General features: G+C 66.1%; 3 protein-coding genes across 6 annotated transcripts; all 3 read left to right on the top strand.

Annotated features, from left to right (window-relative positions):
* The first annotated feature begins 39 nt into the window (after positions 1-39).
* On the top strand, positions 40-14,338 carry RAVER1 (ribonucleoprotein, PTB binding 1). 3 transcript variants are annotated; one of them, XM_051838083.3, is made up of 13 exons: positions 40-439; positions 1,679-1,745; positions 4,450-4,919; positions 8,555-8,746; positions 8,826-8,955; positions 9,052-9,146; positions 10,121-10,193; positions 10,532-10,590; positions 10,686-10,976; positions 12,249-12,425; positions 12,579-12,719; positions 12,920-13,003; positions 13,093-14,338. In XM_051838083.3, exons 1-13 carry the CDS (start codon positions 170-172, stop codon positions 13,237-13,239), a joined length of 2,196 nt encoding a protein of 731 aa, XP_051694043.1. In that variant the 5' UTR covers positions 40-169; the 3' UTR covers positions 13,240-14,338. The 3 variants fall into 3 exon arrangements, with proteins under 3 accessions (XP_051694043.1, XP_051694042.1, XP_051694041.1); XM_051838082.3 differs by having other exon boundaries at positions 83-439; positions 12,351-12,425; XM_051838081.3 differs by lacking the exon at positions 12,920-13,003 and having other exon boundaries at positions 83-439; positions 13,093-13,382.
* A 148-nt stretch (positions 14,339-14,486) lies between these two features.
* On the top strand, positions 14,487-17,709 carry FDX2 (ferredoxin 2). Its single transcript, XM_051838089.3, has 5 exons — positions 14,487-14,685; positions 14,764-14,818; positions 14,988-15,094; positions 17,152-17,239; positions 17,319-17,709. Exons 1-5 carry the CDS (start codon positions 14,547-14,549, stop codon positions 17,473-17,475), a joined length of 546 nt encoding a protein of 181 aa, XP_051694049.1. The 5' UTR covers positions 14,487-14,546; the 3' UTR covers positions 17,476-17,709.
* Positions 17,710-17,966: 257 nt separating this feature from the next.
* On the top strand, positions 17,967-21,391 carry ZGLP1 (zinc finger GATA like protein 1). Of its 2 annotated transcripts, none has more exons than XM_070059212.2 (5): positions 17,967-18,235; positions 18,774-19,151; positions 20,365-20,462; positions 20,794-20,880; positions 21,057-21,391. In XM_070059212.2, exons 1-5 carry the CDS (start codon positions 18,102-18,104, stop codon positions 21,224-21,226), a joined length of 867 nt encoding a protein of 288 aa, XP_069915313.1. In that variant the 5' UTR covers positions 17,967-18,101; the 3' UTR covers positions 21,227-21,391. The 2 variants fall into 2 exon arrangements, with proteins under 2 accessions (XP_069915313.1, XP_051694046.1); XM_051838086.3 differs by having other exon boundaries at positions 20,794-20,887.
* Positions 21,392-22,253: the final 862 nt, after the last annotated feature.

The following is a 22,253-nucleotide window of genomic DNA, read 5'->3' as shown; positions in this document are numbered from 1 at the left end:
GACGGGCCTCGCGGGGAGGGAGGGGGGAAAAGGGGCGGAGCTGGTGGAACCCAGACGCTGCTTGAACGCACAGGGGGCGGGTTGGGCCCTTAGCCAATGGGCTGAGGGACTCGGGAGGGAGGCGGGGCTTCCATCAGCCAATCGGCGGGTGCGCCCCCGTTGCCGCTCTATGCCGCTCCGCCCCGGCTCGCTGGTCCCAGAAGGCGCCGGGTTTCCCAAGATGGCGGCCGACGTGTCCGTTACTCACCGGCCCCCGCTGAGCCCGGAGGCTGGGGCCGAGGTGGAAGTCGGCGATGCCGCGGAGCGCCGGGCACCCGAAGAAGAGTTGCCGCCCCTGGATCCCGAGGAGATCCGGAGACGTCTGGAACACACCGAGCGCCAGTTCCGTAACCGCCGCAAGATACTGATCCGGGGCCTCCCTGGGGACGTGACCAACCAGGTATGGGGGGGTTTGGTGTGGGAGCGTGGCGGGAAATACCACCGTGCGCGTGCGCCGGGGGGGCAACCGGGAGACTCCACCGCCAGCGTGCGTGGGGGGCGTCGGCAGGGCCGTGGGATCCACGCGGGGTCGGGAGAGATCAAGAACGGGATGTTGGGGGGGACCGTGATGAAGGGAGAAACCAACTTTGGCTCGAGGGAGGGCGTTGCTAGGGGCGACCACAGGCTTGGGCGAGTCCAAGTGCTCGAAGGGGGCGGGGAGCTGTGGGCTCGTTGGAATTGTGTTCGGGACGTGTGGACACAGGGACACCAGCTGTCCCCGGCTTCAACTGTGCTTTTTTCCCCCACCCCCTCTACCGCGGGGAAGGTGGGTGGGGCGGGACCCCATGTCCAGAAGTTTCAGGGTTGGTTAGACCAGCTCCTGCCCTATCACGCATTTATTCCATCTTGGAGAGAGACACGGAAGTTGTACGGGTCGTGGTTCCCCGGGAGACCCAGGATTACTTTGGAAGAGTGAGGTCTCCCACCCGCATCCCACAGACCTGTAGGAAATCGGGGCGGGGGGGGTGGAGGGGTGGGTAGAGGCGCCGTTGTCCGGAGCCCCCCCCACCCCCGCCGCCGCCCGTGGCTGGTCGTCCTGCCAGGCGTGCCCTTCTCTCAGGGCCTGGTTGGGGCACAGCTTCCCGGTGCTCTTTGGACCCAGGAAAACAGCGTCTACACCGCCCTGCCCTGCAGCAGCCGGGATCGGTCCTGCCTCGCAGCCACCTTGCCCACCAGTGCACCTGCCACTGACCGGCCCTGCCCACCGATGGGCACATAGCGAGTAGGGGGCGCCCCAGGAGTGATGCGGGGGACAGCCAGGGGCAGGGGCTGGCAGGCAGGCACTGGTTTCTGGAGGCTGCTGGTGCCTGGGTTCTCTCTCAGCCGGGCGTGCTGGCCCTGGTGCACAGCGTGCAGTGTGTGTGGCACGGGCACGCTCCAGCGCCTCGCCTCCCACGCTGGCTTGCAGGAGGCCGCATGCTGGGGGCCTGTGAAGTGCGTGAGCTGGACAGTCTGAGCGCGCCCGGCTGACCGGCAGGTGTCGCTCCGTGGGTAGGCCGCAAGTGCCAGCTCTGGGGCCAGTCACCACTCTGAGCTTTGCTTTGCACCTGTGCGCAGGGGTGGGGACAGCTGGCAGGGGGCCGCGCGCTGGCCCCTGCCGTCCGTGGTGACCGCTCTCTCTCCGCTTCCGTCTCTACAGGAAGTGCATGACCTTCTCAGTGACTACGAACTCAAGTACTGTTTTGTGGACAAATACAAAGGGACAGGTTTGTGGGGCCGCGGGGCGGGCCGGGGCAGCTGGAAGGCTGGGTGTCAGGCCAAGACCACGGCCCACGCCAGGGCTGCAGGTGCCCCAGGCTGTCGGCTGTCCCTTGTCACCAGTGCCCGTCTTGGGGCATGCTGGGTGTCCCTTCCAGGCCTACTGGCACGACCCGTGCCCGGCTGTTCCTGGGCTTCCGCCTGGTCCGTGTCCTCTCCATCTCCCCCCGAAGGCCGCCTCCCTCCAGGCTCTCTCCCCCCGGGATTTCCCCTTGCCGTTCGCCGACCTGCATGAAGCCAGCGCCTGTTCCATGGCAAACCTGATCCTCAGCCTCAGCCTCCTGGGCTCTTCCTCCTACCACTGGCCTCAGCCATCGCTGCTCCATGCATACTGTTCCCTAGAGGGGGTGTGCAGGTCCTCGTCCCAGCCCCGGCGCTGCGGGCTGTCATTGCTGGCTCCCGGCTGCCCTGCCCCTAATGCCCAGCTCCGTGCGCCTGGGGACAGATCGGTGGGTGTCTCTGCCCGCCAGGCACGTGCCAGCTGCTAGACCTTCCAGGGCCTTCGGTTGCTCTCTGTACCCTGGACGGGAAGGAGCTGAGGCCACGTGTCCCTTGGAGACCAGCCTGGTGGGCCAGGTCAGTGAGTGGACCTGGAGACAGCAGGCCTGGAGTTCAGACCCTGCTTCCTCCCCATGGCTGCAGGCTCGGTTTTCTTCCCCGGGAATTGAACGTGACCCGCACAGTCACTGCCCCTGCTTGTGTTGGCCGTAGAACCCCAAACATGAACGTGCTTGCGAGGCTGTGAGCGCCGGGCACGCACTAGGTGTGTACCAGACGGTGGCAGGGTCCACAGGTCAGCTGGCTCCTGAGTACTGAGTACATTTGCCCTCGCATCTGAGGGGCGTTGGTTCCAGAAACACACCCACCACCCCAAAGATCTCAAAGTCCCCTCCCTAACCGGTGCGATCTGTGTGTGTCTTCCATGTTTTACATCATCTCTAGATGATGGTAGTATTGCATACGAATGTCCGTATGGTGTATTGCTTAGGGGATAGTAAGCATATGGTACCTTTTAAGAGGATTTATTTTGGCTGGCGCCGCGGCTCACTAGGCTAATCCTCCACCTAGCGGCGCCGGCACCCCGGGTTCTTGTCCCGGTTGCCCCTCTTCCAGGCCAGCTCTCTGCTGTGGCCCAGGAGTGCAGTGGAGGATGGCCCAAGTGCTTGGGCCCTGCACCCACATGGGAGACCAGGAGAAGCACCTGGCTCCTGCCATCGGATCAGCGCGGTACGCTGGCTGCAGCGGCCACTGGGGGGTGAACCAACGGTAAAGGAAGACCTTTGTCTCTCTCACTGTCCACTCTGCCTGTCAAAAAAAAAAAAAAAAAAAAAAAGATTTATTTGATGGGGCCGGCGCCACTGCCTGCACTGCCAACATCCCGAATGGGTGCCGGGTGGAGTCCAGGCTGCTCCTCTTCCAGTCCGATTCCCTGCTAATGCACCCAGGAGAGCAGCAGCAGAGGATCCAAGCGCTTGGGCCTGCGTACGCACATGGGAGACCTGGATGGGGTTCCATGCTCCTGGCTTTGGCCTGGCCTGGCCCTAGTTGTTGTGGCCGTTGGAGAATGAACCAGTGGATAGAAGATCTCTCTTTGTCTGTAACTCTTTCAAATAAATAAATCTTGAAATTCTTTTTTTGAGAAGCAGATCGAAAGCTCCCATCTGCCATTTCATTTCCCAAATGTTTGCGATGGCCTGGGCCGGAGGCCAAAGCCAGGAGCCGGGATTTCAAGCCCGGTCTCCCAGGAACCTGGTTACTTGAGCTGTCACTTGGTGCCTCCCAGGGTCTTCATTAGCAGGAAGCTGGGATTGGAAGCGGAGCTCACACTCAAACCCAGGTGCTCTGATAGGGGACACACGTGCCCAACTTGGTGTCTTGACCACCAGGCCAAGCACACAGCTGTCCGTACGGATTCTTCTGTCTGGTTGGTTGAATCCATGGATTCAGAACCTGCGACCGTGGAGGGCCCTGTATGTGCCTCGGGCCGGGGATCCAGGTGCTGAGTGACACTTGTTCACACAGATCTGTCAGGTGCTGGGTGCCAGGGCCACACGTGTGACCCACACGGCTGGGCCAGGCTGGGGAAGAGGGTGTGAGTCCTGCGGTTCCAAACATGGAGGTGAAGTGGCCTTGGACTGGCACCGTGGGGGCAGAGGGCTGGGATCTGAGCAGGACTGCAGGCTTCCTGGGCAGCGTGAGGGTGGGAGTTGCCCAGATGCAGGGGGAGGGCTCAGCGGCCCATGCTCAGGGAGCGAGTGCTGCAAAGGCCGAGTGTGCCTGGTGTCCAGGAAGCGGCCGGCAGAGATGGAGAGGAGGTGAGGGAGGCCACGAGGCCCGGCCCTGCGTGGAGAAGCTGCCAGTGTGGCGTCGTCTGATGGCCCTTTGGGACAAAGCTTGCTGCACCTGCTGGGGGGCTGTGAGGGCGAGGGACGTGGGTGGCCCGGACAGGCCGTGAGGCAGAGGAGCAGCCGAGGCCCAAGCCCACCGAGGGTCCGGGCGTCAGTGCCCTCGGCTTGGCCACTGGCCTCGGGCGACCGTGCCCGCCTGGACCTGGGGGCTGTGCCTCTGGGGATCCCCCTAGGTTGACGGGGTGGTGGGCTGGGCGGCCGCGGGGTAAGGGGACTGACCCTGTGTCGCCTTCTGCCCCCACAGCCTTCGTGACCTTGCTGAATGGGGAGCAGGCAGAAGCAGCCATCACCGCCTTCCACCACAGCCGCCTGCGGGAGCGGGAGCTGTCGGTGCAGCTGCAGCCCACCGACGCCCTGCTGTGCGTGGCCAACCTGCCCCCCAGCCTCACGCAGGCGCAGTTCGAGGAGCTGGTTCGGCCCTTCGGGAGCCTGGAGCGCTGCTTCCTGGTCTACAGCAAGTGCAGCGGCCACTCCAAGGGCTACGGCTTTGCCGAGTACATGAAGAAGGACTCGGCCGCGCGCGCCAAGTCGGACCTGCTGGGCAAGCCACTGGGCTCGCGCACCCTCTACGTGCACTGGACAGACGCCGGGCACCTGACACCGGCGCTGCTGCACTCCCGCTGCCTCTGCGTGGACCGCCTGCCCCCCGGCTTCAGCGACGTGGACGCCCTGCGCCAGGCGCTGTCGGCCGTGCACACGCCCACCTTCTGCCAGGTGAGCTCTGCGCCGGGCCCAGGGCGCCTCGGCGGGGCCATCTGGGCTCCGACGTGACTCGGAGTGCGTCTGGAGGGGGCCCCCGGGCCGTGGGAGGCGGGAGCCCGCGGGGGTCAGCCTGAATCCAGTGCGACCACAGGCTTCGGCGTGGCTCGGGCACCCCAGGCCGGAGCCGCGAGGTCTGCTCACCCCGTCGTCGCCAGCGCGCTCGGGAGGGCTGTGTGGGAGAAGTTGCAGGGTCCGCACCCAGAGCAGGCCTGGGGGAGGCTGCCTGGGGGAGCCTCCGTCTGTTTCAGCCCTGGCTGAGGGAAGTGGGGCTCGGCCAGACCCGCCCGGCTGTGTGCTGGGCGGGCAGCGCAGCGAGCCGCCCGCTCTGAACCTCACTCTCGCTTCGCGGCAGCCAGGCCCGTGTTCACTCGAGGCGCCCGTGCCAGGCACGCCTGTGGGTGCTCTCATCCTGCGTCCAGCAGCCCCCGCGAGCGCCGGGGCCCCAGGCACTTGGGCCTTTTCCCAGGCCATAGCAGAGAGCTGGGGCAGAGCGCAGCAGCTGGGACACTGCAGGTGGCAGCGTGGCCTCTCTGCCGGAGCGCCGCCCCTCCCCTGCCCTGCCCCCAGCATTTTCTTCTTTTTTATAAATTTTATTTATTTGAGAGAGAGTTACAGACAGTGAGAGGGAGAGACAGAGAGAAAGGTCTTCCATCTGCTGGTTCACTCCCCAGTCGGCTGCAACAGCTGGAGCTGCACCGATCCAAAGCCAGGAGCCAGGAGCCTCTTCTGGGTCTCCCACGCAGGTGCAGGGGACCAAGGACTTGGGCCATCTTCTACTGCCTTCCCCGGGCCACAGCAGAGAGCTGAATGGGAAGTGGAGCAGCCAGGTCCTGAACCGGTGCCCATATGGGATGTGGGTGCCATAGGCAGCGGCTTTACCCGCTACAGCGCACGCTGGCCCCCGCCCCGAGCATCTTAATCCTCACAGCAACCCCATGTGGTGGGCCCAGTGCCGGCCTCATTGCACTGTGAGGAAATAGGGTTGGAGATCTTGTGCAGCCATGGCCATGACTGGCTGGCGAGATGCAGGCTGGGGTTCAAGGTCGGGCAGCTGACCTTGGGAGCCATGCTCCTAACTGGGTGCTCCCTGCCCACCTATGACACCAGCTGCTAGACAAAGCAGGCATCCCGCGACCTCGCATGCTCCAGTCCGTGCTGTGTGTGGCCAGCGCAGACCAATTCATGTCCTCAAGCAGTCCGTGATAAAGGCCCCCGCCTGGCCCCTAGCGCCTCCTGGGCAGCCCCGCCCGCCCAGTTGGTACCTCCTTCCATTGGGATTGTACTGGTCCAGCATCCCTCATCCAAAACCCGAAACCCCAAGTCCTAGAAACCTGACGCTTTCTGAGTACAGACAGGAAGTGGGAAAAGTCCTGGGTTTTGGAGCCTTTGAGATTAGAGCTGCTCAGCCTGTAGCACACAGTTCAGAATTTGTGCGAGGCTGCTACAGAACGTCCATGGGAAAGTGAAATGGAAAGGTGGTTTAGGGGCCAGCGCTGTGGCGTAGCAGGATGCAGTGCCAGCATCCTGTATGGGCACCAGTTCTAGTCCCGGCTGCTCCACTTCTGATCCAGCCCTCTGCTGTGGCCTGGGAAAGCAGGAGAAGATGACCCAAGTGCTTGGGCCCCTGCACCCATGTGGGAGACCCGGAAGAAGCTCCTGGCTCCGGATCAGCCCAGCTCCGGCCTTTGTGGCCGTTTGGGGAGTGAACCAGTGGATGGAAGACCTTTCTCTCCCGCTGTCTGTAACTCTGCCTCTCAAATAAATAAATAAATCCTTAAAACAAACAAAAAGCTTGGTTTATTTTGTTGCTAAAAAAGTTTGAGTGCCATGCATATGTCTTCATAATGCTCTTCCTTCACAGACTGTTTGAAGACTCCCTATATGTATGGATTTCAAAACAGTTTTTGAAAGATTTCTGTATTGAAAGGCAGAATAGCAGAGAGAGAGAGAAAGAGAGATTCCATCTGCTAGTCCACTCCCCAGATGGCTGCAGTAGCCAAAGCCGGGAGCCTGGAGCTCCATCCGGGTCTCGCACGAGGGTGCCGGGGCCCAAGGACTCGGGCCATCCTCCCCTGCTTCCTGGGTGCATCACCAGGCGGGGAGCTGGATAAGTGGGGGGCTGGGAGTGGGACAGTCCTCCACGCAGGACGCTGGCATCTCAAACAGTGGATTAAGCTGCTGGGCCCCAATACCCGCCCCCAGGTTTGGCAACAAAATAAACTGAATTCCTTTTTCCATGAATTTTTTTTAATTACATATTTTTTTTAATGTATTTTTGGATTTGAAGGTCAGTTAGAGATAGAAGAGAGGGAGTGACAGAGACTGAGACGGATCTTCCATCCATTGGTTCACTTTCCAAATGGCTGTAATGGCTGGGCCTGGGCCAGGTTGAAGCCAGGAGCCAGGAGCCTCATCTAGAGGGGCCCGAGCACTCGGGCCATCCCCTGCTGCTTTCCCAGGCGCATGAGCAGGGAGCTGGCTGGGAAGTGGAGCAGCTGGGACCCGAACCTCAAACTAGAGCTCTTGTGGGCTGCTGACCCCTGTGTGACAGCCCTGGCCCCAACGTGAACTTTCTCAAGTGTCCTCATAGATATCGCCACTTCCTGTTTCCACGGCCTTGGCCTTGCTGGGCCTGGCTGGGTTGTGTTTTTCCACCGGCTCTGCAGTGTCTGTGTTGGGCTCCGAGCTCTTCCCTCTGTGGGGAAGGACCTTGCATTGTCCCAGACCACAACCCAGCCATCGGTACATCTCTTAGGACCTGGAGGGGCAGCTTCGTTTGAGACAGCTGCTGCCACCCTGAGGGGGCAGGTCCCATCAGGGGGACAGCCTGCTCTGTGACCTGGACGAGGGACTGCCCGTCTCTGAGCAGAGGGCGTGGGGGCTGCGGATGGGGCCGTGCCTCTCATGGCACCCGGCCCGTGGGCGTGCAGGGCCGTCCCTTGAGGCCAGGCAGGGACCCAGCACCTGCTCCCCGTGGGACGGCCCCCGCCCACAGTTGCAGCCCCCAGAATGCCCTGGGAAGCAGCAGGCTCGTTCCCCAGCTGGTGGCCCGCCCACTTGGCGCCAGAGGCGGACCTGTCCGGAATGCGACGTTTGGGGCTGTTTCTGTGTGTCTTGCTGCCGAGCGATCTGTGGGCGACACACAGCAGGTGCGGCTTCTTCCCTTCTCGTCTCCCACAATCCTCAGTCCTGGCACACGTCTGGCCCCGGGTTCCTGAAAGAGCTGTGGCTCTGAAGACTTCGCTGACCCGGCCATGACCGGACCTCCGCGCTGGCTGTTCACGGCCTCCCACCAGCCTGCCTTGAACCCCAGCTGGGAGGCCGCTCGCCCCGCGCACAGGCTGCTCCCTTCCCAGCCCCGCTGCAGTGATCCAGAGCCACCTTGTGCATCCCAGGCTAAGCCCCTTCTCTGTGGCCTCGCCGTCAGCTGTGGTCAGGGCTGGGCTGACCTCTCAGAGCCTCAGCTGCTGCTTCTGGAAAATGGGTCCAGTGTGGCCTCTTGGGGCCACAGGGCAGACCCTGGTGCAGGAACGGGTGGGTCGCCGTCGCCCAGCGCCGCTGTCACTCACGGCCGCCTCCCCCCACAGCTGGCGTGCGGCCAGGACGGGCAGCTGAAGGGCTTTGCGGTGCTGGAGTACGAGACGGCCGAGATGGCGGAGGAGGCGCAGCAGCGGGCCGACGGGCTGGCCCTGGGGGGCAGCCACCTGCGCGTGTCCTTCTGCGCCCCGGGGCCCCCCGGCCGCAGCATGCTGGCCGCGCTCATCGCCGCCCAGGCCACGGTGAGTGTGCGCGGGCCGGGGGCGTCCGGGACCTGGGAGGCCGCGCAGCGCCCTGAGCCGCCCTCGTCCCTCCGCGCAGGCCCTCCACCGGGGCAAGGGGCTCCTGCCCGAGCCCAACCTCCTGCAGCTGCTCAACAACCTGGGCCCGTCTGCCTCCCTGCAGCTGCTGCTCAACCCGCTGCTGCAGGGCCACACCAGCGGCAAGCAGGGTAAGGGGCGGGGCAGGGGCGGGGCTGCTCCGGGCTGTTGGATGGGGGCGGGGCGCCTCTAACCAGGCCCCGGCCCACCTCCCCGCCTCTTCCCAGGCCTCCTGGGCGCCCCTCCCGCCATGCCGCTGCTCAATGGGCCTGCCCTGTCCACGGCGCTGCTGCAGCTCGCCCTGCAGAACCAGGGCCAGAAGGTAAGGGCTGCCCCCCTGCCGGCTGCCAGGCCCCCCCGCCGCGCCCTTCCCTTCCAGACCCTGTCGGGCTGTGAGCGGTTCACTGGCCAGGGTGCAGGGTGCCCCTCAGGGCAGTCTGCAGAGAGCACCTGGCGTCAGCCACACGGGGGTCAGAGGACTGGGACACGCCCATTACAGCCAGAGGCCGGGTGTGGCCCGGGAGAGCCGCTGCCCGGGAGCAGTTTGTGGACGGAGGCTGCCCCGCAACTCCTGGGGAGTCCAGGCCCCACCCTCTACACACACACACACACACACACACACACAGCATGCCAGCTTCTTCCAGGTCCCCCATGTGGTGCAGGGGCCCAAGGACCTGGGCCATCTTCCACTGCTTTCCCAGGCCATAGCAGAGAGCTGGACCAGAAGTGGAGCAGCCGGGTCCTGAACCGGCTCCCCTACGGGATGCTGGCACTGCACACGGTGGCTTAACCTGCTGCGCCTCAGCGCCGGCCCCATCCCAGCTCTGCTTTCAGTCCAGCTTCCTGCTAGCGCGCACGTTGGAAGGCAGCGGCTGATGGCTCAGGACTGTTACTCTGTTGGGGGGACCTGGATGGAGTCCTGGGCTCCTGGCTGTAGCCTGGCCCAGCCCTGGCTCTCGTAGCCATCTGGGGAATGAACCGGCGGGTGGAAGCACGTGCTGTGTCGGTCTATTCCATTGTTCGTGAACTTCCTGGAGCGCTGTTACAGTCACCTGTGTGCTGCCTGCGTGGCCCTGGGCAGGGATGTGGGTGTGTCCCCTCACGGTTCCACCCCGTGGCCAGGGGGCTGAGCGTAGGACATGCGCAGTGACAGCCCTGAGTGTGCCCCGTGCTGCCGCAGGGCGCTCAGTGGAGGCGCTCCATCACCCCCTGCCATCCAGATGGGGTCACACGGGGCCGGAGTGTGGGAGTGGGGCCACCCTGGCCTCCCCTCACCTGGCTCTGCTCTGTCCTTAGAAGCCTGGAATCCTGGGAGACTCGCCCCTCGGGGCACAGCCAGCCAACCCCCTCCTCGGGGAGGTGTCTACAGGTAACACAGGCCCGCCTCCCCTCCCCAGCCCTCTCCCCTGGGAGCAGTCAGTCTCCAGCTGGGTGGCCTCTGGGGCTCAGTGTCCTGGCCTGTGGTGCTCAGCCCGCCGGAGCGGCCCGGAGCATGCTGGAAGTGGATGCCGTAGCTGGCAATGTGCAGTGGCCACTCCAGGGCCGCCAGGAAGAAGGGTCTTGTGGGGCTGGGCCTGACGCTCCTCTCTCTAGGAGGGGCCCTGCCCCCAGAGATGCCACCCCTGCTGGGTCCCTCGGGGGGTGGCCGGGAGGCCATGGGCCTGGGGCCCCCGGCAGCCCCGCTCACGCCACCGCCTGCCCCTGCAGGGCTCCGCAGCAGCAACCTCAGAGGCCTGCAGAAAGACGGGGGGCCACCGAATACTGGGGTAAGGCCCCACCCAGCGCCCGGCCCCGGCCCAGCCTCCTGCCTGGCGAGGCCCCTCTGCCCAAGACCCTCGCCAACACTGCCCTCCTGCCGCAGGTCTCGCTGCTGGGGGAGCCCCCGAAAGACTACCGGATCCCCCTGAACCCCTACCTGAATCTGCACAGCGTGCTCCCAGCCAGCAGCCTGGCGGGTAAGGAGGCCCGCGGCTGGGGAGGCGCCGGGAGAGGCCGCCATCCAGCCGAGGGCCCCCCGCCTAACCCCCCGGCCCCCAGAGGCGGGGGCGGCAAAGCCTTCCAGCTCAAGTCCCGCCTGCTCAGCCCCCTCGCCAGCGCCCGCCTGCCCCCCGAACCGGGACTGCCTGACAGCTACGGCTTTGACTACCCCTCGGTGAGTAGCCCTGAGGGCCAGCGCCCCTCCCTCCCGGGACGGGCTGAGCTCCCCAACCCCGAATCTGACTCCCGAGGGCGCCAGAGTCCCGCCCCTGGGGGCACATGCAGGGGCACTACCAGCGCTGTGGGCCATGGCCTCCGGCCATGGGCGGCGGGCTTCCTGTTGAGAATGGGCCCCCATCCCGCCACGCGCACCCCGCGTCACTCTGCCCCCAAGTGTCGGATAAGGGCTCCCTCCCCTGTGGCTCCCCAGGACTGGCCCTGTGGGGCCCGGAAGTCCCCTGTTTGCACATCAGACCTGCTCCTGTCTGTCCATTCCCTGCACCTGGTCCCCCTACCCCTGCATCTGTCAGTCTCTCTCCTGGGAGGCCCGGCTTCCTGTCCATCAGTCTGTCTGTCTCTCCTGGGATGCTCAGCTTCCTGTCCATCTGTCTGTCTCCTGGGAGGCCTGGCTTCGTGTCTGTCTGTCTCCCTCCATCTCCTGGGAGGCTCAGCTTCCTGTCTGTCTCTCCTGGGAGGCTTAGCTTCCTGTCCGTTGGTCTGTCTGTCTCTCCTGGGAGGCCCAGCTTTCTCTCATCTGTCTGTCTGTCTCTCCTGGGAGGCCCGGCTTCCTGTCTGTCTGTCTCTCTCTCTCTCCTGGGAGGCCCATCTTCCTCTCATCTGTCTGTCTGTCTCTCCTGGGAGGCTCGGCTTCCTCTCCGTCTGTCTGTCTCTCCTGGGAGGCTCGGCTTCCTGTCCGTCTGTCTGTCTGTCTCTCCTGGGAGGCCCAGCTTCCTGTCTGTCTGTCTGTCTCTCCTGGGAGGCTTGGCTTCCTGTCTGTCTGTCTGTCTCTCCTGGGAGGCCCAGCTTCCTCTCATCTGTCTGTCTCTCCTGGGAGGCCCGGCTTCCTCTCCATCTGTCTGTCTCTCCTGGGAGGCTCGGCTTCCTGTCTGTCTGTCTGTCTCTCCTGGGAGGCCCGGCTTCCTCTCATCTGTCTGTCTGTCTCTCCTGGGAGGCTCGGCTTCCTCTCCGTCTGTCTGTCTGTCTCTCCTGGGAGGCCCGGCTTCCTGTCTGTCCCTGTCTTGTCCTTGGGCTCTGTCTCTGCCTGGAGATCTGGTCCCTGGGGAGCCCTGGGTCAGATGTGACCCCCACTGGGCTAGTCAGTGAGCGCCCCCCAGCGTCCCGGCAGTGCCACGCCCGGCCTCACCGGGCTCCCTCCCACCCAGCGGCTGTCACAGGGCCCGGCTGCGTCGCAGTCTCACTCCAGCTGCCCCCCGCCCTGTGGGCGCAGGTGGAGGGCCCGGACTCCTGGAGGCCAGCGCGGCGGTGGAGTTCAGCCCAGGGCAGTTTGGCGCGGACCCCACCCCGACGTGCTTCTCCCGCTTTGATTCAGGACGGGGGGCCTCGGCGGCTCTTCGGCCACCCACGAGAACCAGGCTTCGGCCACCACAGACCCAGCCGCCACAAGGTGAGCGCTGCCCGTGCCTCGCGGGGAAGCCGTTGGCTCCCCGGCCAGGGGCGCTGAGAGCGGCCCGCGTGGTGCCCTTCCACGTGGGGCCTCGTGGGTAGGGGACGCTGCCCCCCCCCCCCCGGGCCTCACTCAGCTGCCCCCTCTCTGCAGATGTCGCCCCCGCCCGGGGGCTTCAGCGAGCGGAGCGGCGGGGGCGGCGGGGGGCCCCTGTCTCACTTCTACTCCGGGTCACCCACGTCCTACTTCACCAGCGGCCTGCAGGCCGGCCTCAAGCAGAGCCACCTGAGCAAGGTGAGGAGGGCGGGGCCGGGGGCGGGGGGGCGGGGAGGTCCTGCGTCGCCCCCCACACTTCCCACTGGCCCCCCATGAGGCATCTGGCCCTCCAGCCAGAGCTGTGTGCCCAGGTCCCCGGTGCTAGCGAGGGCCAGGGCCAGGCCGCAGCTGGAAGCCCCCGGGGACTGACCCGTGCCCCTCTCTCCCACTCCTCCCAGGCGGTCGGCTCCTCCCCACTGGGCTCCAGTGAGGGGCTCCTGGGCCTCGGCCCTGGGCCCAATGGTCACAGCCACCTGCTGAAGGTACGGGCGGGGGGTGGGGGCCCTCGGGGCTGGGGAGCCCCGGCGCTGGGGCGGCCCCTGACCCGGCTCCCCCTGCCCTCTGTCTCCAGACCCCACTGGGCGGCCAGAAACGCAGCTTTGCCCACCTGCTGCCCTCGCCCGAGCCCAGCCCGGAGGGGAGCTACGTGGGCCAGCACTCCCAGGGCCTCGGCGGCCACTACGCGGACTCCTACCTGAAGCGGAAGCGGATTTTCTAGGGGGCTGGTGCCGGACGAGCCGCAGGGCCCGCACCAAATCACTTTTGGGTTTTCTGGTGTTTCGTTTTGTGTTTTTTTTTTTTTTTCTTTTGAATTTTCTTTCTTTCGGTAATAGAGAAATCTCAGAAAGACTGCTGAGCAGCTGGCCGGAGCCCGGGGGGCATGGGGGCGCCCGGGGCCTGCTCCCCGCGCTGAAACCCCGCAGCCTTAAGAGAGAGGGGCCCCCCGCCCGCCCTCCCCCCTGATCGGGCCTTTCCAGTGCCTTGGAGGTCCCGGCCTCCCGTGAGGAGCAGACTGTCCCCTCACCCCCCTTTTTAACTCCGACAATTGACTTCGGTTTCCTTTTCTGATTTTTATTATTTTTTAAACCATCCAGGGCGCCCCCACCCCACCCCACCCCACCCCCCAGCTCTGGTCCTTCAAGGTCCCGCCCTCCTGGGCCTCCATTCCACACGTTGCAGTTTGAAACCGCTCGGCCCTGCCCTCTTCCCCACGTCCACTGCGGGCACGGCTGTCTCCTGGCCCTTGCCTGCCCGCTCTGGCCTGTGCCCCCCTCCCGTCCCCGTCCGCGCCACAAGTCCCCGCGCCTTCTGATGCCTTAACGCTGGGCCGCAGGCCGGCGGGCCAGAGCCTCTTGACTCAGGACCAAACAGCTCTGGCCTGGGGATGGCCCCCTGGACTCGCGGGCTCCACCCTGGGGACAGGAGAAGGCCAAAGCTGTGGTCTTGGCAAAGCACCCCACCTCCCCTCCCACCCAGGCCCGGGTGCAGTCCCCTGCTGTGTGTGGAAGCTCCCCCCACCCTGCCCGCCTCACTGAGCCGCCGCCATCCCCCCTCGTGGAAGACAAGCCCCATCTGCATCCCCAGGCTGGAGCCCGGAGCTGGCCTCCTTTTGGCCCAGTGCCGGAAGCCAACGAACGCCGCGCCGACGGGCCCTGCACCTGCGCACCAGCAGGACCTGTCCCACCTGAGTGTGCCCCGGCCTGCTGGGCCGCCAGCTTTCCTCTGGGGGACCCCACCCCCCAACGACATCCTCTCCCCTACCTTCCCACACAGACCTTTGCTGAATTAAAGTTTGTAAGTAAACGGTTTTAAAGAAATCAGAGCTGGCTGGTTCTTGGGGTCAAGCAGTGGGCCCGGGTGAGGACTCTCGGATGGCCACGCAGAGCCGCGCGCCCCATCCTGCCTCGCCTGCAACCGGGGTGGGCCGCCCTGAAGCGCGGTGGCGCTTGTATTGGGAGGATTACGGGCCGCGGTTCGCGGGTGCGGCCTGCGCATGCTCGGTTGCCGAGTCACGTGGTGCCTGTCATGGCCGCCTCCGTGGCCCGGGGCGGCGTGAATGCTAGGGGCCTGCTGCGGGCGGCGAGGACCTCCTGGCGGAGCAGACCCGGGAGCTGTTCAGGGTCCGGCGAGGCGCCGGCGGCGATCAGGAAGTTCTGGGCGACAGGTACCGGGCGCGGGCAGCGTTAACCCGTCGCATGCCAGCGGGGCCGGGCTCGGCCGCTCACCCAACCGTGTTTTCCAGGCGCGCGGCCGGCGGGAGAGGAGGAGAACGGCGGCCCCGAGCGGCCCGGGGACGTGTGAGTGCTGGGGCCTCGCCCCTCTTCCTCAGCCCTCGCCGTGGCCCGCGGCCGCCTCCGGGCCTTTGTTCGCCTCGCCCCCCTCAGCCCCTGCCGGTTCCCTAAACCTGGGTTCTGCGGGGCGGGGGGCGGGGGCGATCCCGGCGTCCACGCCCCCCTTTGTCCCCAGAGTCAACGTGGTGTTCGTAGACCGGTCCGGCCAGCGGATCCCAGTGAGCGGCAGAGTCGGGGACAATGTGCTGCACCTGGCCCAGCGCCATGGGTTGGACCTGGAAGGTAGTGGGCCCGGCCCGGCAATCTGGGGAGGCCTTTATCCGCTCTCCCAGAAAAGCCCCACCCGTCAGAAGTGGCTCTCCCCAAGGGCTCCCCCACCACGGAGGGGCTGCAGCCCCAGGACCTTTGCACCTGCTGCTCCCGCCGTCGGATGCACCTTCCCAGGCTGCTCTGGCTCCCTCTCGTCCCACCTGTTAGCTCTGGGCAGCCCCGTCTCCCTCATCCCAGCGGAAGTCCCCACGGCCCTGTCACTGTCCTACCAGTGCGTTTGTCTCCCTGTTCTGTCTTTGTCATCTGTCCCCACTGAGAGCAGAGCCCCTGTGGGCCTCATTCTTACCCACCCGCTGCCCATCTCAGCCCTTAAATGTAGCAGGTGTTAGGTCAGCATCTTAAAGACAAAAAGAGCAGAAATTACCTAACACCGGGGCCGGCGCTGTGGCGTCGAAGGCTAAGCCTCCGCCTGCAGTGCCGGCATCCCACGTGGGCGCCAGTTCAAGTCCCGGCTGCTCCACTTCTGGTCCTGCTCTGGAGGACGGCCCACGTGCCCGGGCCCCTGCCGCTGGCGTGGGAGCCCAGGAAGAAGCTCCTGGCTCCCACCAGCCCAGCCCTGGCTGTGGCAGCCACTCAGGGAGTGAATCAGCTGATGGAAGATTCTCTCTCTCCTCTCTGTGTCTCTGCCTTTCAAATAAATAAAGAAAAAGGAAAGAAATTAAGTATGTTAACATATGAACTGATTGGCTTTTAAAAGTTATTAATTTGAAAGGCAGAGTTACAGAGAGAGAGAGGGAGAGGGAGATTTTCCATCTGCTGGCTCACTCCCCAAATACCCACAGCAGCCAGGGCTGGGCCAGGCCAAAGCCAGGAGCCAGGAGCTCCATCCGGGTCTCTCCTGTGGATGGCAGGGGCGCAAACCCTTGGGCCATCCTGCGCTGCTTTCCCAGGCGCATTAGCAGGGAGCAGGATCGGAAGTCGGGCAGCCGTGGCTCGAACCTGTGCTCCTGTGGGGCCCTGGTGTGGCAGGTGCCAGCCCCTGCCTGCATTTCCATGGCAACTGTACACACTGGAGGAGACCAGACCCGCTGCATTTTCTAGATGAGGAACCAGCCCCAGGCTAAACAGGCCTGGGCCACTCAGGAAAGTGGGGCAGAGGGGGCACTCAGGGTCGGCACCAGCTCCCGCCTCCTGGGAAGCCCCAGGTGGCCGCCGCAATAGCTGGCTCCCTGCTGCCCACTAGGGGAGAGACTGGCGGGGTTCCTGGTTCCCAGGCATCTCGTAGAGGGCAGCAGGGGGGCGGGGCCCGTATGTCTGTCCTCCGCCTGTAGAGAGTGGAGGGAGGAGGGACAGGTAAACACAGAGGTTAACGCCCTCACTTTGGTTGGCAAACACTCTTCAGAATTACAGTGGGGGAAGGTGATCAAGGGGGAGAAAGACAAGAAATAGGACGTGGGGACTCGAGGGACCACTGGAGTTGAACCCCCAAAGACAAGGAGGAGCCAGTGATGAGAAGAGCATCCCCAGTCATGCATGAGTGTAGCAGGTGCAAAGGCCCTGTGGTAGGATGAGCTTGCTGTGTTCGCATTGCCTTGAGGGTAATGGGGGGGGGGACTCCAGGCCTGAGTGGGTAAGTTCTGGATTTTGTTCAGGGTGTGAAACCCTGTGGCAGGTTTTAGGTGACGAGGGACACTCCCCAAGCACAGACTGTTCCGTCAGAGGGTTCCGGGAGCATGCCCAGGGGCAGGTGGTCAGCAGGAAACCCCCGCTTCTGCCTATTTCGGTCCTCATGGGGGGTGGGGGCCCCTCCCAATGCGGCCGGGCACGGAGCGAGCTGGCCCCTCCCCCAGGAGCAGCGGGAGGGAGTTGGGACCAGAGACCCCGCGTGGCCTCTCCTCGCGCTGGTTGACGCGCGGTTCTCCCCCGGCCACCAGAGCTAGCAGAGTACAGGGTGGGGTGGTGGGGCACCCCGCGGGCGCGCAGGCCCTGGAGGGAAAGCAGGGGCCCCTCCCCGCCGCCCTCGGCCAAGCGGCACCTGCTCACCCGCGCCCTGTGCTTCCCGCCCGCAGGGGCCTGCGAAGCCTCGCTGGCCTGCTCCACCTGCCACGTGTACGTGAGTGAGGCCCACCTGGACCTGCTGCCTGCCCCGGAGGAGAGGTGAGTGGGGCGCTCGGAGCGCCGCGCGTGGGCCCCCGCCGCCGCCGCCGGCCCGCTAACGCCGCCCCCGCCGCCCCAGGGAGGACGACCTGCTGGACATGGCGCCGCTGCTGCAGGAGAACTCGCGGCTGGGCTGCCAGCTCGTGCTCACCCCGGAGCTGGAGGGCGCCGAGTTCACGCTGCCCAGGGTCACCAGGAACTTCTACGTGGACGGCCACGTGCCCAAGCCGCACTGAGGCGCGCGGCCGCAGCACGCAGGACCGCGCCGGGCCGCCGTGGCCGCGGGGCCGGCACTGAGGCCCAGCCCCGAGCACGGACAGGCCCGAGAGAGAGGGAGAGCGAGCGAGCGAGAGAGAGGCGGCGCTCCTGGGCCAGCCCGGGCGCAGGCCGCCCCGGAACCGCGCCCCTCCCGGCGCGATCGCCCCGAACCCGAGAATGGGACTGGAGCTGTAATAAAATGTCAACGCGGACCGTGGCAGCTGCGTGTCCTTGGGGGGGAGGGGCAGCGTGGGCCCCAGCTCCCCGCCCCCCAGCAGCAGCGATGGGGGCCCCCTCTTCCTGGGGGCGGAGGCCGGCATGGCCAGGCCCCGCCCCCGCGGCCGCGGAGGGATTTGGAGGGGTCGGGTCGCCCTTGGTCCCGAGCCGTGCCGGCGAAGGGAGCTGCGAGGAGGCAGAGCCGGGGGCGAGGGGCGCCCCATGCCGCCCCGCTCAGCCCCGAGCCGGGTGAGGCTTCCCGCTAGGAGCGGGCCCCGCTGCGCCCCGCGCTCCCAGGTGCGGCCCATCCTCCTGGAGCCGGCCCGGGGGCGGGGCGGGGCGCGGCGCCGTCGAGGAGGGGGGCTGGGCTGAGCGGGGCTGGGGCGCCATGGAGGCCAAGCCAGCCACGGGCTTCGTGCTGCGGGAGCTGCTGGCGCCGGGCTGTCTGGACCCCAAGCCCACCCCGGGACCCCCCGCGGGGCACGAGCCGATGACGCCCGCATGCCTCGGACCCAGGAGCAGGTACTTAAGGCGCACGCCCTCCCGCCTCTCCCGGGCCGCGCCGGGCCGCGGGGATCCAGGGGTCTTGACCCCCTAGCCCCTGGGGTTACCCAGGGGTCACCGTGGGGGTTGCTGAGACTGACCAGGGGGCGGTTCGGGGTCCCCCCGCGCACTCGGAGCCGCGCAGGGTGCGATTTTGACCCCAGCGATTACACGAGGTCAGCGGGGCCAGCCTGGTAATCGGCAAAATCGCAGCCGGCGGAGCCCGCGCCACGGCCCTGGCCCCCGAGGGTGGTCCCTGCCCCGGGTGAGCCAGCGACTCCCGGGTGGGGACAGTGGGGGCTGCCTGTGGCAGCGGCTGTGTGTGCGATTACTTTGTAACTTTTACACCCGGCTCAGGCTCGGACTCCGGAGCGCTTTGGAGCCCCAGGCTGGGGGTGGGGTGGGGACATGTGGCCTGCCCAAGGGAAGGGAGCTAGCGGGCGCAGGCCCTGGTGGGGATCCCCAAGCCCGGAGTCAGCCAGGCAGGGGGTGACCGCGCTCGGCTGCTTGTCCCCAGGTTACACTTCTGGCGCGTTTGCAAAGACCCGGTCAGCGCCCTGCGCGTCTTCCGCGAGAGACCACCGAGGCTCCCCCGGCCCCCTGGCGGGCACGCGCAGGCCCTGGGGCCCGGCTGGGAGCCAATGGCCCTGGGGACAGAGGACCCCCTGCCTCTGGCCAGGGCAGCCGAGGCAATCCAGGGCAGCGCATCTGCCTGCAGGCAGAAGTGCCTCAGCCTGGAGCCCCCGAGGGCGCCCCCCGCCCCGCCCCAGAGGCGGCCCCGGAAGCAGCCAGAGCCACGGAGGGGCATGGAGAAAGCGGACCCTCAGTTCCAAGGGGTGACCTTGAACTTTGCGATAAAGCCAGATGCCAGCCTGCAGATCACGCCCAGCTACAGGTAGGGACGGGGCTGGCCGGGCGGGGGGGCGCCTCCCGCAGTCACCCCTCGGCGGCCCGCGGGTGTGGATCGAGGCCCCTCTGTGAAGTGGGTGCTTACCAGGCAGCTCCAGGGAGTGCCGGACTTACCTTCCCCAAGGCCGCGTGTGTGTATGTGTGTGTGTGTCTGTCCCCGTATGTCCGTCCATCCGTCCACCTCCTCATTCACTCCCTAAATGGCCGCAATGGCCAGAACTGAGGCAGGCAGAAGCCAGCTCCATCCGGGTCTCCCACATGGGTGGCAGGGGCCCAGGCACGTGTGCTTTCCCAGGGAGCGGGATGGGAAGTGGAGCAGCCAGGACTCCCATGGGATGAGGTGTCACGGGGGAGACTCCTGCACCCGCTGCGCCACCATGCCAGCCCCAGTACCCTGTTCTCCCTCTGAGGTTGGGCGGCTCTGCGGGTACAGGACCTGCGCATACAGGTTCTCGCCTGGCCGTGGGCCGGGTCCATGATGGAGGCCTGGGGCTGGAGGCCGAGCCGGCCCCTCCCCAGCAGAGAGCCGGCCTGCCCCTCCCAGGGGTAGCTGCTGTTTTCCCCGACGCGGATTGCAGCCACACCGGCGGTACTGTGGGCAGTGAGCGGCGGCGGACAGCCCCGGGGGCCTGTGGCTCACGGACGCTCTGGGCAAAGCCCATTTTACAGATGGGGACATGAGCTGCCTTGTCCAAGGCCACACAGCGAGGACAGAGTAGGATAACTGGGACTTGAGCCTGGAGGGCTGTCCTGTTAGATAATACTGATTTTAGGGGCGGGCGTTTGGGGCAGTGGCTAACACACCACCTGAGTGCCCTCCATCCCACATCACGGGGCCTGCATCCCTTAAGGGCGCCGGTTCGAGTCCCGGCTGCTCCACTTCCCATCCAGCTCTCTGCTATGGCCTGGGAAAGCAGCGGAAGATGGCCCCAGTGCTTGGGCCCCTGCACCTGCGTGGGAGACCGGGAGGAAGCTTTGCACTGCTTTCTCAGGCACAACCCAGGGAGCCAGACCGGGAGTGGAGCAGGCACACGTGGGATGGCGGTGCCGCAGGCCAGGGCGCCGGCCGCAGAGCCGGGGCTGTCGGATGTCGGCGGCCCCTTCAGGGGTTGCCTGATACCTTGATCGTGAGCCTGCGTTTGGGGGGCTGTGGCAACAGGCTCACTTGTCCCCAGTGCTGACGCCTCGTCTCCCTCCAGCCCGGCCCATGGCAGCAGCCGCCGCCGCACCCAGGAGCCCCCACCAGGCCCCGCCGGGGGTCCTGAAGCCAACCCCCCGGGAGGCAGCGAGATGCTGGGTGAGTGCTGAGCGCTCAGTACCTGGGGGGCCTGTGTCCTGCACTCGCTCGCTCGTCATCTCTCTCCCCGCCCTGCCTTCCGCTTCCCCATTTAGAGCAGCCTAGGGGAGTGGCAGCACCCCTCCCCGCCGGCTGAGTCACCCCCACCCCCGGCTTCCTCCCCTGGGAGCTGCGCCATCTGTCTCCCATCTGGTAGTGCGCGCGCGCAGGCCGGGCCCGGAGCCAGGTGGGGCCTTCCGAGACCCCCCCACACACACACGTGTCACACGGATGGGCTCCTGAGCTCAGCGGCTGGGCCTCTGACCCCTGCCCCTTGACCTCTGACCCTCAGGGCCGCGGCGCTGCGCTTCCTGTCGGACCCAGAGGACCCCGCTCTGGAGAGATGCGGAGGACGGCACCCCACTCTGCAATGCCTGTGGTATCAGGTCCTCAGCCCGGTCGGGAGGGCGTGGGGTGAGGGCCCCCAGACCTGGCCTGCGAGCTGAGCCAGGGTAGGGCCTGCAGGAGGGGGGACGTCCCCCTCTGGGGGAAAACGGTGGTGTCTGGGCTCCCCTGCTACATCCCGAATGGCGGTTTCTCGTACCCCCACCCCAGGTACAAGAAATACGGCACCCGCTGCTCCCGCTGCTGGCTGGTGCCCAGGAAAAGCGTGCAGCCCAGAAGGCTGTGTGGCAGGTGTGGGGTGTCCCAGGGGTCCCGCCAGGGCCCTGCTCAGGACGCATAGGCCAGCCCTCCCCCCACGGAGCCTCTGGTGGGGCGAGTGAGGAGAGCACCCGCCCGCCTCGTGCCTGGCAGGTCCCCTTCAGGGGTCCCGGGTGGGTGCTGCGGGCCCCTCGTCGCGGCCGGCTCGTCCGAGCCCCTCAGGAGCCGCCGTGGGCCACGGCGCTCGTGTTGTACTGAGCAGCGACAATAAAGCAGACAGAGCCATTCCCAGGGCAGAGCCGTGTGCTGCGGGGGCCGCGCCCGTGCAGGAGGGGCAGCCGTGACTCATGGATGTGGGGGGCCACGCTCGGGGCGCACTGAGGGGCTTCGTCAGGTGCGCGCAGGGCGGGCATTGGGCCGAGCAGCTGACGCCTGCGCCCCACACGCGAGAGCAGGGCCCCACGCCGGCCGCCAGCTCCCCACTCACTTGCTGCCTGGCAGGCGGCAGTGCCGGCTCACGGGCCTGGCTTGGGCCTGGCTGGGCTCCGGCGACTCAGGGCATTCGGGGGGGTGAATTGATTTATTTATTGGAAAGGCAGAGTTGGAGGGAGGGAGAGGTAGGTCTTCCATCTGCTGGTTCACTCCCCAGATGGCCACAGTGGCTGGGCCGGGCCAGGATGAAGCCAGGAGCTCCATCCGGGTCTCTCCCGAGGCAGCAGGGACCCGAGCACTTGGGGCACCCGCTGCTGCTTTCCCAGGTACCTTAGCAGGGAGCTGGGCCGGAAGTGGAGCAGCCGGGACTGAAACTGGCGCCCACATTGGGTACCGGTGTCGCTGGCAGCAACTGTCTCCCTGCACCACAACGCCAGCACCAACTTAACATTTCTGAAAAAATTTTAAAGGGATAGTGCTGTGGTGTAGTGGGCTAAGCCTCCGTTTGTGGCACCAGAATCTCTTATGGGCGCTGGTTGGAGTCCCTGCTGTTCCACTTCCGATCCAGCTCTCTGCTGTGGCCTGGGAAAGCAGTGGAGGATGGCCCAAGTGCTTGGGCCCCTGCACCCACGTGGGAGACCCAAATGGGGCTCCTGGCTCCTGGCTCCTGGCTCCTGGCTTCGGATCGGCGCAGCTCTGGCCGGTGCGGCCATCTGG

This window comes from Oryctolagus cuniculus, chromosome 16 (assembly GCF_051225735.1).
Source record: "Oryctolagus cuniculus isolate XC-2025 breed Fujian yellow rabbit chromosome 16, ASM5122573v1, whole genome shotgun sequence".
In the NCBI taxonomy this organism is placed as follows: domain Eukaryota; kingdom Metazoa; phylum Chordata; class Mammalia; order Lagomorpha; family Leporidae; genus Oryctolagus; species Oryctolagus cuniculus.
The sequence above is the reverse complement of the archived record's forward strand: the minus strand, read 5'-3'. Positions and strand labels throughout refer to the sequence as shown.

Excerpts from the sequence above, each read along its gene's own strand:
- RAVER1 (XM_051838083.3), top strand. The coding sequence starts at position 170 with ATGCCGCTCCGCCCCGGCTCGCTGGTCCCAGAAGGCGCCGGGTTTCCC. Across the intron at positions 4,920-8,554 it reads ACACGCCCACCTTCTGCCAG|CTGGCGTGCGGCCAGGACGG; the intron begins GTGAGCTCTGCG and ends CTCCCCCCACAG. Across the intron at positions 12,720-12,919 it reads AGCAGAGCCACCTGAGCAAG|GCGGTCGGCTCCTCCCCACT; the intron begins GTGAGGAGGGCG and ends CACTCCTCCCAG.
- FDX2 (XM_051838089.3), top strand. The coding sequence starts at position 14,547 with ATGGCCGCCTCCGTGGCCCGGGGCGGCGTGAATGCTAGGGGCCTGCTG. Across the intron at positions 14,819-14,987 it reads CCCGAGCGGCCCGGGGACGT|AGTCAACGTGGTGTTCGTAG; the intron begins GTGAGTGCTGGG and ends CTTTGTCCCCAG. Across the intron at positions 15,095-17,151 it reads CCATGGGTTGGACCTGGAAG|GGGCCTGCGAAGCCTCGCTG; the intron begins GTAGTGGGCCCG and ends TCCCGCCCGCAG.
- ZGLP1 (XM_070059212.2), top strand. The coding sequence starts at position 18,102 with ATGGAGGCCAAGCCAGCCACGGGCTTCGTGCTGCGGGAGCTGCTGGCG. Across the intron at positions 19,152-20,364 it reads CAGATCACGCCCAGCTACAG|CCCGGCCCATGGCAGCAGCC; the intron begins GTAGGGACGGGG and ends GTCTCCCTCCAG. Across the intron at positions 20,463-20,793 it reads GGGAGGCAGCGAGATGCTGG|GGCCGCGGCGCTGCGCTTCC; the intron begins GTGAGTGCTGAG and ends TCTGACCCTCAG.